This window comes from Lichenostomus cassidix, chromosome 3, assembly GCF_008360975.1.
Source record: "Lichenostomus cassidix isolate B80296 chromosome 3, HeHo_3.0, whole genome shotgun sequence".
Lineage (NCBI taxonomy): Eukaryota > Metazoa > Chordata > Aves > Passeriformes > Meliphagidae > Lichenostomus > Lichenostomus cassidix.
In genome coordinates this window covers 92,664,306-92,680,862 of record NC_139483.1, presented here as the reverse complement: position 1 = coordinate 92,680,862, position 16,557 = coordinate 92,664,306, and the positions used below count along the sequence as shown (strand labels likewise).

The window sequence follows — 16,557 nt, the reverse complement described above, 5'->3', positions numbered from 1 at the left end:
ATCATCTTGTATTCTGTAGTTGCTGTGAAGTGAGAAAAGCTTCCATACTAACTGTAAACAAACGGGAAATAAGGATCTCACTGTAGTTTTGGTGGGAATTACGCTTTCAAGTCTTCAAATAAGCATATGTGTATATATATATGATTATATAACTATTTACAGGTTCCTAATTAAAAAAAAATTAAGTGATGTGACTTTTAATTCACAAAAAAATATCAGTGTATGAACATGAGTGAATGGTACCTACCAGGAGACATCATGGATTGTTCCTGGAATTGTTTCAAAGCATCCTTCAATCTCTCAACATCCTGTAGCAATACAAGGGATTTCAGCCGATGCAGATGAGTCACATCTGAGGAAGAGATGGTGCGAGATTCAAGACATTGTAAGAACTCTTGGGCAGTTGCTGAATTTAGAGCACCATCTCTGCATTCTGATTTCTCTGGAAATACAGTTAGAAAACTATGTTAAAAATATTCAGTGAGCACAGAGAAATTTTGTAATTACACTTTCTTTTCAAAGACAGCATCTTCCTTTTATAGTACAGCTGACAACCAAATATCAGGTACTAAAGAGCAGCTTGTTAAACACTTTTTGTTAAATATTAAAACAATGATAAGGCAAAAACTACAAAATTCAATAAGTAAAAAGGACAATAGAATTCATAATCACAGGAATGCAAGAAAAATCAAAATTTTCAAAATTAGCAGCAGAAGAAGGCGTGATGAAGAAACTGTACTGTGGCCAAAGCACTGTGTTTTTGCTTCCTACACACTGTATTATAAATTGCACACACATTTGGAGAAGGGAACAACTCTGTGGAACTACTGTAAAGCACTTCTGGAGGCAAAGAATTATCTTGGTATTGCACCTTTATGTTTTTATTTAAAAAGCAAGTATTAAAGCATGCAGGGCAGCAGAGAAGGACATACATTGTTGTAATAGGTTGACCTTGGCTGGATACTAGGTGCCCACCAAGCCACTCTATCACTCCCCTGTGGGAAAGGGGAAAGAAAATGAGATGAAAAGCAACTCATAGGTTGAGATAAGGCAGTTTGCTAAAAAAACTGAAAACCACAAAAAACCCCCACCAAAAGTAGCAGATGTTTGCACACACATAATTAAAGAGAAGAAAAACTTTATTCTCTGTTTCCCACCAGGGAGTGGGAAATGCCATGTTCAGCCACTTCCCAGGAAGCAGGGCTTCAGCATGTGTAGCGATTGCTCCGGAAGGCAAATACTGGAAAGTAATGAATGCTCCCTGTTCTCCCTACCTTAGCTTTTCTGTCTGAGCTGACATCATATGGTATGGAATATCCCCTTGGTTAGTGGGGGCCAGCTGCCCTAGTTGTGTCCCCTCCCAGGATCTTGCCCACTCCCAGTCCCATGATGGAGGGGAATGTTGGAGAGAGTGTTGATACAGTGCCAGCACTGCCCAGCAGCAGTGAAACACTGCTGTGTTACCAACACCTTTCCAGGGACCAGTGCAAAGTACTGTGGGGGCTGCTGTGTGCAAATGAACTCCAGTAACAATGTGTTGTCTGTCCCTTTCACCAAAATCCCTTTAATTCTGTTTTTTACCAGCAAGACACTTGAGTACAGAATATTCCCAATTCAGATTTTTAACACATGTATTAGAAGTATAATGGAATGTATCCATTTGAAAATGCTGCTAAAAGAAATGGCTTCCAATTTAATCTAAAAAAAAATAGGAAGTGTTAAAGTCATTCAAATAGAAAAACAGCATAATATCAGATCTATATATAAACTGGGATCTGCCTATCAAGGAAGTTAGTCACACTCTGATTTATAGATGTCATATCTCATCTGCAGATGAACTTCCTTTTACCTAAGAATTCCTCTCTGTGGATTCCAAGGTACTCCCTGGCTCAACACTCTGATCTGCTGGTTTGAAATCAGGGTCAGTCAGTCAAAAACTCCAAAATCTGAACTTGACTTGCAGGAAAGCAGGAAGTTCAACAACATTATTAAAACTCAACACACAGCACAGCTTTGGACAACTGATTAGGTCTCTGTTCTGGGTTATGTATTAACAGAACTTGAAGAATTTGCAGTCTTGCTGTAGTGGAGTTCTACTACAGCAAATGCATGTAGCTTAGCTTGCATTTACTTAGACATATGGTGAAGTAGTAAAATTCTTAATTTTGATAATGGAAATACCTTAGCCAAAAATTAGGATAGATTTCAAATGCTAGGCTTAGAATGAAGACCTGATGCAGCAGAAAAATTTAACATTAAGCAAAGAAAATGCTATGTATAAATCTTGAAAAAAATGAACATGAAATCCCTGATGTCATCTGAACAGAGTTTTAGAAGTAATTCTGTAGTCAAAAAATTAATTGTATGGTACTAGAAGCTGACAGCTCTGACTTCAGATGGACTAGTACAGGTAGGTAAGCCGTTTAATACTCTCCATTCAGCTCCACAGTGACCAGTGCACACTTGATAGGCCATTAGGTATAAATCCATGCAATTCTTTTAAAAGTACTATGGAATGTACATTGAGCATCAGTTCCCATTCATTTTGTTCACAAGTGTTTTATGCCAATATACTTTGCCATTGCCAATAGTATCTTCCTTTCCTTTACATGCTGTCTGTCTAGATTTCCTTGTAGAACACAAATAAATCTCATCCTGAGCAGGAGAACATTCTGAAAAGTAGATTGGTTCAGCAATCCTAAGCATGAAAGTAGTTTAGGACAGCAACTGACCTCATTTGAAGTTCTCTGAAAGCAACTAATCCTTCTAGATGTGTGCTTGCAGGGGGAAGAAGAATTCAGCCCATTTTAACCACCTGTCCCAAGGGTATTGGAATGTTTAAGAGAAGAGCAAGGAACATAATGTATATTTTTTAAGACAGAGGACCACAGGTTTTTTCTATTGACATGAATTCTTACATATTCATGTACACACCAGAAAGTGGGACAAATACTAGGTACTCACATGTCTTACTGAGTTCAAGAGAGACATTTCTTTAGTAGACTTGTCCCCTTTTACAGGAGTAATGAATGCATATCCATTTTCCCCTGTGTGGTAATACTTATATAAAGAAAGAAGAAAGAGTGGTACATACTGTCAGCAAAATAAATTTGTTGTGTTGCCTGCAGGAAGTCCAGAATGCTATCTGCCTTTTCATCTATGTCTTTTAAGCCTGCTGCTTCTTCTCTGCTGTTTTTGTCAGGCTGATATATAAAATCCACACCAGTAGTTTTTGTTACCAAGCCAGCTGCTCTCTTTTTTTCTTTCTGTCGCTTCTTTTTCATTTTCCTCTTTTTGTTTTTGCTTATTTTGGGATGGTCTGTCCGCTGCAGCTGTAAATTATCTTGAACAACAGTTGCTTCCATTTCAGTATCTGTTTGTTCTCCATGTAAATGACTAGAGATTTGCAAACTGCTCTTTTGTTTCTTCCTTCGAATGCGCTTTCTCTTGGTTTGCCCTTGATATTCCTCTTCTGCAGATTCAAAAGAGACATGAGAGCTGTAAATAAGAAGATCTGTAATAAGCATTTTAGAACTGCATATAATGAAATATGACACCCTTCAAATTCTGGGATACCTGAGTGGCTCTAACCTTACTTTTATGCTTACAATGTCTTTCAGTACTACAATGTCAAAGCCAACTTTTTTGAATGCATTGAGTAAGAAGACAAGCTTTTTTTCCCTTGTGCTTTCAATAAAGACTGTATTCTCCTTCATGCTACCTACTTTGTAACTCATACTTTCTTAAGGCAGATAATACAGTTCTTTACAGAGTGAGGTGAAAAGAATCCCCAGAGCAAAAAACCATATAGGCAGACTGGGGGACATGGCATGAGAGAGGTTCTCCTATGAGTCCCACACCACCAGGTTGTAGACTTGACCAAGAACACGAGAAGAATGAACCTTAATTTACAATGAAAATGACAGTGTTTATATTGATGATATCCATTCCTGACAGTGCTATGCTTTAAAAACACCAGGCATCTGTTTCTGACTCATCTATTTTCTCCTCCTTAAACATTCTTCTCCTTTGGGATATCTTACCGCTAGCTCAGTTTTGGACATCAACTTTATAGGAAAAGTATGCAAGGCAACAGTGACCTTGGTAAGTAATCTCCAATCTCTTTAACAGCCTCCCTTGGTTCAGTTGCTCCCTTGCTACATTATAATTTCCTTACTACCTAATTCTTCAAAAGGCTCAAATGTCACAGGAAATAAGTCCCTCCTGCTTCTCAAGACAGCTTTTGTGCTTCTTTACTCTGATCTTATCCCTGTACACAAAGCCTGAGTTTTAAAGTAATCCCTGACCCTGGACTGACTGCTCCTCCCACACATTCACTTCTGAGTGTTAGCCCCTCCAACACTAGCTAAGGAAGATTTGGTGAGAAGCCAGAACCCATCTTCCCTCTGAGTGCACTGCTGCTGAAGTCCATATTCATGTCCATAATAATTACTAACTAACTGGAATTCCCGCATTCATGGTCTAACAAAATCCTCACACATTTAAACATCACAGATTGCAGAATGCCAGTTTTCTTCTATGTATTGAGTTTGCATGACAAGATTTTGGTCACAGCAGGGCTACGGGGGTGACTTCTGTGAAAAGCTGCCATAAGCTTCCCCTATGTCCAGCAGAGCCAATGTCAGCTGGCTCCAAGACAGACCTGCTGCTGGCCAAGGCTGAGTCATCAGTGATGGTAGTAATGCCTCTGGGATAACATAGGTAAGAAGGGGAAAAAAGCTATTGTGCAGAAGAATTGCAGCCAGATAAGGCACAGTGAGAATAGGTGACACAAACAACTCTGCAGATACCAAGGTCAATGCAGGAGATGCTCCAGGTGCCAGAGCAGATTCCCCTGCAGTCCGTGGTGAAGACCATGGTGAAGCAGCTGTGCCCCGGCAGCCCCTGGAGGGCCATGGTGGAGCAGAGGTTCTCCACAGGAGAACCCTACACTTGATCAAGTGAAAGCCTGAGGGAGGCTGTGACCTCATGGGAAGCCCATGCTGGAGCAGGCTCCTGGCAGGATCTGTGGCCTTGTGGAGACAGTAGAGCCCACACTGCAGCAGTTTTGCTGGCAGGATTTGTGACCCCACAGAGGACCCACACAGGAGGAATTTATTCCTGAAGGACTGTACACTGTGGAAAAGGACTAATGCTGGAGGAGTCCATGAAGAGCTGCAGTCTGTGGGAAGGATTCCTGCTGGAGAAGTTCAGGGAGGACTGACTCTCATGGGTGGGAACCCATGCCAGAGAAGGGGAAGGACTCCTTTCCCTGAAGAGCTGAACTGCCTGTAACCCTCATTCCCCATCTCCCTGCGCTGCTGGTGAGAAGGAGGTAGAGAACTGGGAATAAGGTTAAGTCTGGGAATATGGATGGGGGCAGGGCAAGGAAGGTGCTTTTATGATTTGATTTTACTTTTCACTACCCTGCTCTAATTTTGATCGGTAATAAATTCAAACAGTTTCCCCAAGTTGAGTCTGTTTTACCCATAACAGTAATTAGCGAGTGATCTCTCCCTGCCCTTATCTTGTGAACATTTAGTAATATTTCCTATCTCCTGTTCAGCTGAGCACAGTAATAGAATGGCGTTGGTGGGCACCTGGTGTTCAGCCAAGGTCAAAACACAACATTCTAATGTTTTGCTCTAGAAAGTTAAGCCATTAATACTTCCCTCAACTCCTACCTGCATGTCCCTAAACTCCTTACAGTGCCCTGAGCCTAGTAGTCTTGTTTATCTAGACCTACAACATTCCCTTAGGGTCAAAGCAATCTTGTTTGGCTAACGCTGGTGTAACACAGGAGAGACATCTGAAGCCCAATGCTTGTTTCAGAATGATATGCATAATCTCCTGAACTGTCTCTGACATTCTCAGCTGGTTTGGCTTTCTCATCACTCCTCCCCCTAACCAGTCTTTGTCGCTATTTTCTCCATGGTTGGAGGCCCTCTTTAATTTCTGTTTCTTTTTCTGTCTTGAACTCTGTCAGCTCTGAGCCACTTTCTCTTTAAATATCACTACAGACTTTTAGTTCTGTAGCTGTCAAATGACTCACTGCAAAGCAATTTTCTGTACTTTCAATGAAGAAGGCTGCATAAAAATAAATTTGCTGTATTGTAATTGAACACCACAGCATGTTAAAGACACGCCTAACGTCACCCTGGACCCACAGTGTGGAATATTTTGCACCCATGGTATTTGAGCTAAATATCTTTATATGCGATTTGGACATATGGGATGTGGGAAAAATAACATCTGTGTCATCCTGAAGGAATAAAATATCAGAACTGAAGGCAGATATGAATGGTGAAAGATGCTATAAACAAAACATCAGTGTTTCATCTTGAGATCTAATTTGGATTTTCATGGGAGTATTTGTGTTATAATAGGTGAATTTCACTGCAAATATATATACATTGTTTTACAAAATTTCTGAGCCCTCTGATAACCTGAACAGCACTGCTTGCTAATAACAGTACCTTAATCTGTGCTTTCAGCAAAGTGGCCTAACTTGCTCTTTAAGCATCCAAGTTCCCAAATCTCAGTGAAACTACAGCATGTTGTGCAGCCAAGCACCTTCTTTGGTTTGAAATCACTTGAAAAAAACCAGGGTAGAAGCAAGGACAGGGCTTAAGGTAACATGTTGGGAGTCAAATCCAAACATTTCCCTATCCTGGGTAGCTCAAGACAGCAGAAGGTCTGAAGAGACCACGGTGAAGCTGTCAAAAGTCAGAAATGTAGTCTTCCCATGTGTAGGTATTAAGATAAATGCCCAACTGAAAGGAAACCAAAACTATGCTGACTTTCCTCCAATGCAGCAAACAAACACAAGACTCTGCTTAATTCTCTTGAGGAGCTAGAGTGGCAGTCCTTTAGCAGTTTTTGTCATTCTTTGCCCTGTATTCTAGTATCTGTGTAGTATCTACTGTTCCATGTGTGGGAGCTACCAGTGATTCAACATCAGGAACAAATGAAATTAGGCACTTATGAATGCAAAACAATGCACACAAAAGGGATTAATTTGAACAGCTCACTGGTAGGGGTAAAGTGAGCTGTTATCAGCTCAGGAAAAACAAAAGCCATACCTGTGCATCAGCACGGAAAGTTCAACAAAAGCATTTGCTCAGTTGGTGTCAGTGATCATAACAGCTAACACCTTGTTTGCATACATAAGAAAGAGAAGGGAATAACAGGAAAAATATTCCAAAGCTATTATATAAACCTATTGTACTGTTTAAGCTTGTAATACTGTGTTTCTTAGCATAACTCCAGAACAGTAAGATTTTGGCAGGAAAGAGGAGGACTCTCACAGAAGTTAGCAGAGAAAGAAACTCCAAAAAGATTTGTATGATTTGACTTGAAAGAAAGAGTAACTAAATACACTTAATTTCTGCCTCCTCATATGAAAACAAGGTGATATGCAATTAATCTGAGATGTTCCACAAGCTAATAGAAGAAAGTAAACCCTTTTTTCACTAACGGTACAGTTTGCTATGGATTTCCCATGCGTGTCGGATGCAGAGGAGCCAAGAACTTGATGGGATTCAAGAACTGGTTGATCATATAGCCAGCAAGGCTACCTGATTACAACAGCCACGCTAAAATAGAAATAAAAGTTATACAAGAAACATACACCATAAAGTTTATGTCACAGCCCACACAATGACCTTAACAAATGACATGTTCAGTGGGATTTGCCTCCCACAGCTTTAGCTGCCTGAAAATACTTAGTGCATACTTAGACCTATGCTCCCTCTGATAACCCAAGAGACACTTCAACCTCCAGAAAGCAGTTTCTCTCATCCTAAACCAGCAGGGATGGAAACACAACCTGAAGGACTTCCTCTCTCTCTCTCCCCTTCCATTAACCACAAAGGAAATTGAGATGACGAATTCTGACTAGATGCTTGCAACAACTGAGAAGAATCAGTCTCTTTTCCAAAAAGTGTTCATACCTGAGAAGTTGTTTTTTAACGAGTATTCTCATCAGCTGATTTTTACCAATTAACAAAATCTACTGTTTTATAGAAAAACGCCAAACAAGACCCAATTTTTGACTGATTGTCTAAATCTCAAGCCAGTAGGGAGGCCTGATAAAATTTCAACAGATACAAATTTGGTTCCAACAATATTTCCCAGTGACAGAAAAGGTTTCTTATGTCAAAGCTGCGTAATTATAACAGATGCAGGGAATATACACTATGGCACTATGCAAGCAATCTCAGTATGTTGAGTAAGAACTTAAACAACAACGATAGGAATAGCTTTTGAACCACACTAACTCTAGCAACAACTATAGCTACAGCTTGCTCTAATTCCACTAAAACTGATGATTCTTCTCCTGTTCCATAATGGTCTGTCACCTCTCTCCCTCCTAAGACCTATCTCTGCTTCACAAGTTGCTTAATTGATCACATAATCCAATTATCCAGGAGCAATTGACTCTAACCTGTTTAGTCTGCACTTGGTGCTCTTTCAGACTGAGCAAAGTGTCTTCCAGATGGAATGCCCATATACATTTCCTAGTCACAGTCACAATTTCATAGGCATTTCTTTCAGCCTTAATAAGAACCCCTTCCTCAGGAACTATTCAGAGTTAATTTTTTTTTGCATAGATAACTTTTCAGATGCAGTCTACCACACAGGTGCACAGTCACACAACCTTGACTGACAGTATGATATGGAAGTGGGAAAGAGCAGCCTCAGAATGTAAGTCAGCATCAAAAATCATTGTCTAACAGCCTATTTTATCTTGTCTGAAAGACTAAAAAGTTTTCTCCATTCAAACTGCATGTTTCTCTAACAGAAGTAGAAATATGTAAAAAAAAAAAAGACTAAATGAAAGAAGGACTCAGTTTATACACACAACTTACTGAATTTTAATAATGAAAAGTCAGTGCAGCCAGTTTCTATCTTCAAGGGAAAATAGAAAACAGTAAGATTTAGAAAATTTAAAAAAAAATCTTGATTGACATCAAGATTCCAAATAAACTAACTTTTATGGAGTTCTATTATAGTAGCAAGTTACTTTGTATTCATTATCAGAGCAGCTGGAGACACAAAGAGATTAAATACCAAACTTAACACAGGCTAAGAGCAACAGCTGACTTCCTCCTGTCCAGACTAACCATCAGCATGAACATACTGCTGGCAACTCCACGACGGAAAAGATAAGCTTCCTCGAGTTTATCTTTACTATTTCAGTTCCTTCAGGCAATGCCAGATGGAAACATTGTGGGACAGCATCCTATGACAATGAAAAATGGGAGGCTGATTACTTAGGTGTCTGCAAATCTAAGGGATATGAAGTTCCACAGTATGCCAAAATGAAGTTTGGCTCTGAGAATAAGCAGGGATTTTTGAATGCTAGGGATTTTTAAAAATCAGGTCCCTGAATATTATTAGAACAAACTTCTAGAACAGCAGGGAAAAAATTAAAAAAAAAAAAAAAAAAAAGTAAAGCAGACCAAGGAAGAAAGAGTCAAAGAATATCCTCTCAACTTTAGGAATCCATATAATGTGCTCATCATGACTCAAGTGTGGCAGCTGGCTCGCCTGTTCAAGTCCCACAGTTGGCTGTCTGGATGTCGCTCATGGTAATTTGTAATTCTGTTGGGTTTTGGTTTTTTGGCTTTGTGGGTTTTTGGTTCTTTTTCAGATGAAACAGGATGTATGCTCTCCTGATTTTTCAGCCAGTTTAAGCTCTTTTCTTCTCCTTGATACTGGATGAACCTTCCATGGTGTACCATGCAGTCAATGCAGAGGAGTTTAATTTTGGTTAAGGATCTTTAAGGGAAAAAACAAATGTTATTTTTAGTGCCAATTAAGATATCTGTAGCTGCAATTTGGCCAAGAGGGAAAAGCTGTGGCTAGTGAATGCAATAAAATGGAATGGTTCATTAGAATAAAAGCAATATTGGAAAGATTTCAGGCACACAAAATGATGTTACTATTGCTTCATTCTTTTTGGGGGAAACTGCTTCAAATCACCATTTGAAATCAGAGAAAAAAAACCATCAAAAAACTTTAAAACTTCTAGTAATGTGAAACATTTGTAATATTGTAGAAAACCGCAAAAGACTGGAAGCTGTTTAGGATAGGGACTGTCTTTTACTTTTTAGTTCATATGATGTTTGTGAGCTCACAAATGAAGAATTCTCACAAAACTGGCAAATGTTGTATAAGTGCTGCCTACCACAAAGGAGTATTACCTCCTGGATATTAAGCAAATCCAATTAACACTAATGACGATAATCACTTATAGGCAGATACCACTTTCTGACTGAGTCTTCAATCATAAATGTTCACCTGACTGTATATACAGATGAATTTCTCTTACTCATAAGTTAAGTCAAATTCCTGCCATAGGAGGAACTGTACTTGGTCACAACAAACAACTACCTACTTCTCTATCCTGTATCAAACTGTAGCCACACACTGAATTCAAGAAACTGTGAGCTTTGGGCTTATACAGAGGTATAATGATGGCCCTTCTTTTGCACTTTTTACCCTAATAATTGCCATAATTTTATTTGCTTTTTGATTGCTGCTGAGTGCTAAAATGTTGTTTTCACAGTTATTCATCATGTAACATCTTATTCCTGCTTGGTAACAGTCAGTTCCGAGCTCAGCATTTTGCAAGTGAATTTTGACTGGTTATTTTTTCCTATGTACATCATTTGACAACTGCCTAAGACGTGTTTCATTTGTCATTTTTGACTAATCACTCAATCTGGGATTACACTACACCCAGCTCTTGCCTTTAGTGCAGAAACCTGATATCACTGTTCCCTCTTCTTATCTGACCATCTATTGAACACAAGCCTCCAGTTGTGACCTTTGTATTTTGAGAACTGCTGCATTCTCTCCATCTACTTTTCTGTTCTAGGGCTTCATCTTTCATGTTACGTCTATGTGCACTCTTTGGAGAGGGGCTTTATCAAAAACTTGGTGGAAATTCAAGGAAACCACATCAGCTGTTGCATCCTTATTCATTTATTTCCTAGGTCTTCAAAGATTCCAAGATGTTTGTATACCTCCCCATTGCAAACCTTTTGTTGATCTGTCCCATTCAGTTCAAAGGTTTTCAAGCACCCACAAGTATTATTTTGCATCATAGTTTGTGCTGAACTGCCTAAAACAAAGAACAGGATTACAGGCTTGCAGTTTCCTGGATGATTTAAGAACTGTTTTAAAAAACTGGCCTCACACTATCTAACCTCAAAGTCTCTGACAACACAGTAATTGGAAAAGCAAGTAGCTATGCATCATTGTTGAGCATTTTTTTTTTTCCTTAAATTCTTTTAGAAAGTTTAGGTGAATAATATTGGTACTTGTGATTTTATTTTATAAATTTATTTTGTTGCATGACCATTAAACAACTTCAATTTTACGTATCCTTTCAGAAAAGCCAGGAAGAAGTGCTGCATCATAGCATTTTTTCCACAGCTAACATCAATGAAAGGATTTATTTAACTTCTCTGAAACAGGCCTCTGAAACAGGCCTCTTTCGTTCTACACCATGATCACTGGCTCACAAGTGGCAGACACATTGCTCCTGATGCATCAGAAGACCTATTGCCAGTTTTAATTCTATATAGCATTTGCTCAAACACTCCTTCGCCTGTCTTACCCTGTTCTTACATTTAAATATGTTTAATACATCATTGGGGTGTGAATTCAGTTTTTTAAAAGACACCTACTTCTTCCTAGCAACTTCCTTTACTCTGTTGTCTGGCTCTGCTGTCTTTCTCTTGCTTTTTCTCGAGCCTTTCATGACAGGTGGTGGGCGCTGGCCTTGAATATCACATATGGTGTCCTTAAGTAGCTTCCATACCACCTGGTACAACTTCCTTCTCTTAGCTGACCTTTTTTAGGCTCCTTTTAGCTAGAATCTTTATTTTTGTGTAGTGTTCCTTCTTGAACTGTTGTGGATTGTTGCTTGTTTCCTGTTGTTTCAGTAGCATGCTGAACCCAATGGCTGCTGTTGTGAGGAGCCTCTTGTAAACCAACCTTTCTGTAGGATAAAGTCAAGAGTCTCATTGCCTCTCACACCTCCACTAACCAATGTCTTGGTTACTGACTGTGTCTAAAATCTGAAACTTTTCACAACATCCTGATGAGACACTAAGGGAGAAACTGAAGATCGCATTATTGCTCTCTCTGCTGCTTCTCTGATCTTTCAGCAGTAAGTATTCCCAATCCCAGCTGGATACATGATGAAACAGACTGTAAGCTTGCTTTGCTTTTTGATATGTACACTCTGTGCACACACACACTGATCTAAGACATCCAGGAGACATCTGAAACTATTTTAATGCAAAAATTAATTTTAGCAGTCATGTTTTAGGCCTTCTGTCACTTTATATAGAAAGCTATACTTGATAAAGCCCCCAATCTTTCTTATATAGCAACATTTCTGATACATTTTCTGTACCATTCAGTGACTTAATTTTTAAACAAAAGCAAGTATTTCAACCTTTCAGTGATCCTTTATCGTTTTAAATGTCAAACTCACTATCCTCTCTCATTTTGGCATTTTGGGGTGATGTGCAAATAATCTGGCTCAGTCACCATTATTTAGAGGCATCATACAGCACTTCTGAAATGAGTTCAGTTCTACCCTCCAAAATCACTGAGAATTATTTTGACTCAGTGAGGAAAATAAAGTAAAATCACAAAGCCAAGCACATTCAAATACAAGAAAAAAGACAGATTCAATGACAACCAGTAACTATTTTGAAGGCTACTAATCCAGAAATGCTCCAGAATCTTAAGCAGCTACAAGGACTAATTGCTACTAAATTGAGAAATCTTCTTAGTCTTTGGCTAAATAAGATTACATCTCTGTATTTGAACAGATAGCACCACTATGAATATGAGGGGGAGATTTGTAACATTTATATTAAAAAACTGGAAACATTTAAACATCTGGTGTCACATTTCCACTTTGAAAATTTGTTCTTTCTTTTACTTTTCAGGACAAAAATACATGTTCAGAGTTTTCTTCAAGGCGTTTTTTCCCAGAGGTGGTTTTCAACCAATGGTTAGTGTGGTTAGTTTAAAGAATCCAAAGCTCTCCCTTTGCTCAGAAAAACAACAGAAATTATAAGAAACATTGCAATCTTAAAATCCTGTGCAGCATTTAAAATGTTCTTTCCAAATATACCAGCTAGAATAGCACAAAATGTTTGTGCTATTTTAATGTTTGTGCTATTAAGACTATAGGAACACAGACCGGAAAAACAGGTTATCTACTGGAAAACAGGTATGCAGTTTTCTCCCGGGATAAAATAACATCTAAGACCAGAGCTAAACTAAAGTACTATCCTTAGCACAAAAGAATTACATAAAAGTACACAGACACTGACACAGCAAAATTAATATACTCAGCAACAACCCCCCAGTCCCAATTTATTCAGTTATCACCTCAATATTTCAGTTTACACCTCAATTCTATTTTTTGCAATATTCTGCAATATTTCATAACTTTCTACAAAGCATCTCATAAACAACTATATTTAATCCCATATATAAAAGAGCTGCCTTGACTGCAATTTATTACATGGTTCTTCCAGTAAATCCTATTTCAAAACATGCTGTAAAAGTCTGAAAGAATGCAAAATTTACACATTTTATTTTAAACTATTTCCTTCATCCATTTATCTTCGGATCTTAAACTAGATTTGAACTAAATTTACTTACATAGTTTCTAAGCAGCTTTGTAAAAACAGGGATCTTTTAGGACATGGATTAAGCTTACTTTTATTAATCACATTCTAAATTAATTGTGTTTTAAAGAGTCAGTAATTTCTTAATGACCAAGTGTTCTATGTTGAACTAATCATACATACAGACATGTAGGCAGGTATGCTGGAAAAATGAGCAACACCACAGGGAAAATCCAGAACAGATGTAATTTGGTGATTTGTATATTTGTAATAAATGTGAATCTGGTGCCACAGTCTTCCTGAGAAGCAGGTTTGTTCTTGACTGCATGTGGTGCTGCAGCAGGCCCTGCCCTGCCCAGAGCTGTGAGGTCACACCACTCAAACTTCTTTACCATAGTGAACATTCCAAACCAGCTTTTTAATGGGAAAGCTAGGTTTTATTAGAACAGACACTAGAACAGCTGATTTCTTTTTGGGGGTGGGAAAAACTCAAAATGAAGAGAATTGAAACAAAACTCTACATACTTAACCTTATCTCCACCTTGCCCACTGCATCCTCATAAATTAATCCTCTTTTCTTAGGCTTATTCTTAGTTCAGCACACCAGATACTTCCAGAGTTGCAGAACAGTCTGCACAGTGCTTTCTGGGTCTCTAGGGAATGTCCCTCCAACACCTGGGTTCCCACTGTTCTCAGCAGACTTCTGGCCTCTGCTGTACAGAGGGTTTATTCCTTGGCCATCGCTTCTCTATAACCTGTTTGTCCCTCACATCCTATAAAGCTATTTCCTCTCAGTGTGTGTCTCCTCATCTCATAAGAGCTCCATCCTGGCTTCTGTACTAAGCAGCTACAGATTTTCAAAGAATGAAATGTGATATACGACATAAACATCTGATTATTCATACTAATAAATTTTAAAAAAACCAAAAAACCCACAAAACCCAGCTGACACCATCTGTTACAAAAATAAATGTTTGGAAAGTGACTGAAACAATTTTGTCACATGTTCTCAAAAAGAGACCATGTGATATGCATATTCTATTTTCCTAGGTGTAGAACCTATTGTACATCATCTTTATACTATTAGAGCACCTATTTCTGGGCACAGTAAAATGTTACTGGGATATAATGGGTCACTCTATAATTTCTAGGATTTCTTGTGCTGCTTCCCAAAAGAAAAGCACTTAAAATGGCAGCAGGAGCACAACAACTTGTCTATTCAGCTCAGTAAAGTGTCAAGTTGTTTTTAGCTCCCTTTCAAGTAGTTGAAAAATAAGAGTTGCTCTGCATCTCATCGAAGCACAGTATCATCCCTTGAAAATAAGAAACACATTGTTACTCTCCTGTAGTTGACATGATCTGTGAAATAACCCTGCTGTGATAAAGGGAAATGTGTTCATCCGTCTCCACTTGACTTTGTATTTCATACAAATTTTAAAATCTGTCATCTGCTTGCAGAACACAGTTTCTTCCATCACACACTGTACCCCCAATCCAGATTAGTGGTGATGCTAATGCTTTTCATCTTTACTTGTACACTGCCTAACATCTCTATAAAGTTGGTTTAATTTTTCTTTTCAACATCACAGAACCTTAGACATCAACAGCTGTCAGTCACAGAATATCATCATATGCTATGGATATGCATACTTTTCTCATCTTTGATGCACTTAGATGTTCATTGCTAAATGAATCTCTCACATGCTTTCATGAGCTGGCTGATGTATATACTACTATGGTAGTATACCAGTTGGGATACCAGTAAATTTCCTTGTTGGTGTAAAATGCCATTCCTTTAGGGAAAGAATAAAAAGGCTCTCACAAAGAGAGCTTATCCTGCCACAAGCATCTAACTTTAACCATATGTATTGGTTTTGCTTAGCCCAGAACATCAGCAAGGTATCTTTAGCATCTAGGGGAAATTTTAACCCTTCAAAAGCTGGTGTGGTAGGCCTGGAGAAGTGGCTGAAGGGTTGGGAGGAAACACACCCCTGTGGTCATGTGTTGCTTTTGTTTAGTTCAGTTTTTGCTAGGGCATGGGGAGTGGCACAAAGATGGGTCCTGTGTGTTTTGTGTGAATGTTCTGGAAGTTTTCTAGCACATCCAGCAGAGCCAATCTCTGATGGCTCCAAATATGATGGACATGCTGCTGGCCAAGGCCAGTTAGATATGTTGGTTACGCCACTGTGAAAACATATTAAAGAAGAAATCAAAACAATGTGAGCACACACTTCTTTTTAGCTAGAAGAGGAGGTGGTGAGAATATGTGAGGGGAAACAACATGGAGACACCAAGGTCAGTGGAGAAGGTGGGGGAGGAAGTGCTCCAGGAGCTGGAGCTGAAAACCCTATGCTGGCTGTGGTGAAGACCATGGTGGAGCAGGCTGTTCCCCTGCAGCCCATGGAGTCCACAGGGGTGCAGAGATCCACCCACAGCCCGTGGGGAGGTGCCCACACCAGAGTTAGTGGATGCCTGGAAGAAGCTGGGATCCAGTGGAAGTCTCAGTAGAGAAAAAGACCTTGCCTTGCTCCTGAGATGGAAACAGCCTGGCCTCAGCTCAGAGGTCTGCACCCTGTGGACAAGGACTCGTGCTGCAGCAGACTCAGGCAGGATGCTGCTCCTGAGATTGGACCCATGCCAAAGAAGTTTGCAGAGGACTGTCTCCTGTGGGAGGGGCCCCATGGCAATGTAGAGGACTCCTCTCCCTGAGCAGTGGAAGAAATTTCGGTGATGGACTGACCACTTTGAAACTTTAAGTTTAAGCCTGTTTTTCCTTTTTCTCAGTGCATCCTCCCCAGTTCCTTATGTCAATTCATGAGCCCTGTGTGTGTGTGTGTGTGAGCTTTTTTTACCTCTCCTCTGCACAGTTATGGCAGGGGAGAGCAGAGAA

The 16,557-nt window shown here is 39.3% G+C and overlaps 1 protein-coding gene across 3 annotated transcripts in view; it reads right to left on the bottom strand.

Moving 5' to 3' along the window:
• The window catches only part of ERICH1 (glutamate rich 1), an 88,984-nt gene that overhangs the window by 30,317 nt on the left and 42,110 nt on the right, over window positions 1-16,557 (bottom strand). For all 3 annotated transcript variants that reach the window (XR_014851084.1, XR_014851085.1, XM_085056721.1), the window contains exons 4-5: window positions 3,095-3,472; window positions 248-442 (exon numbers count right to left, since the gene is read on the bottom strand). Coding sequence is in view for 1 of the 3 variants with exons in the window: in XM_085056721.1 (XP_084912847.1) it covers window positions 248-442; window positions 3,095-3,472 (573 nt within the window). In the remaining 2 variants the exon portion in view is untranslated. The remainder of the gene's footprint in view (window positions 1-247; window positions 443-3,094; window positions 3,473-16,557) is intronic.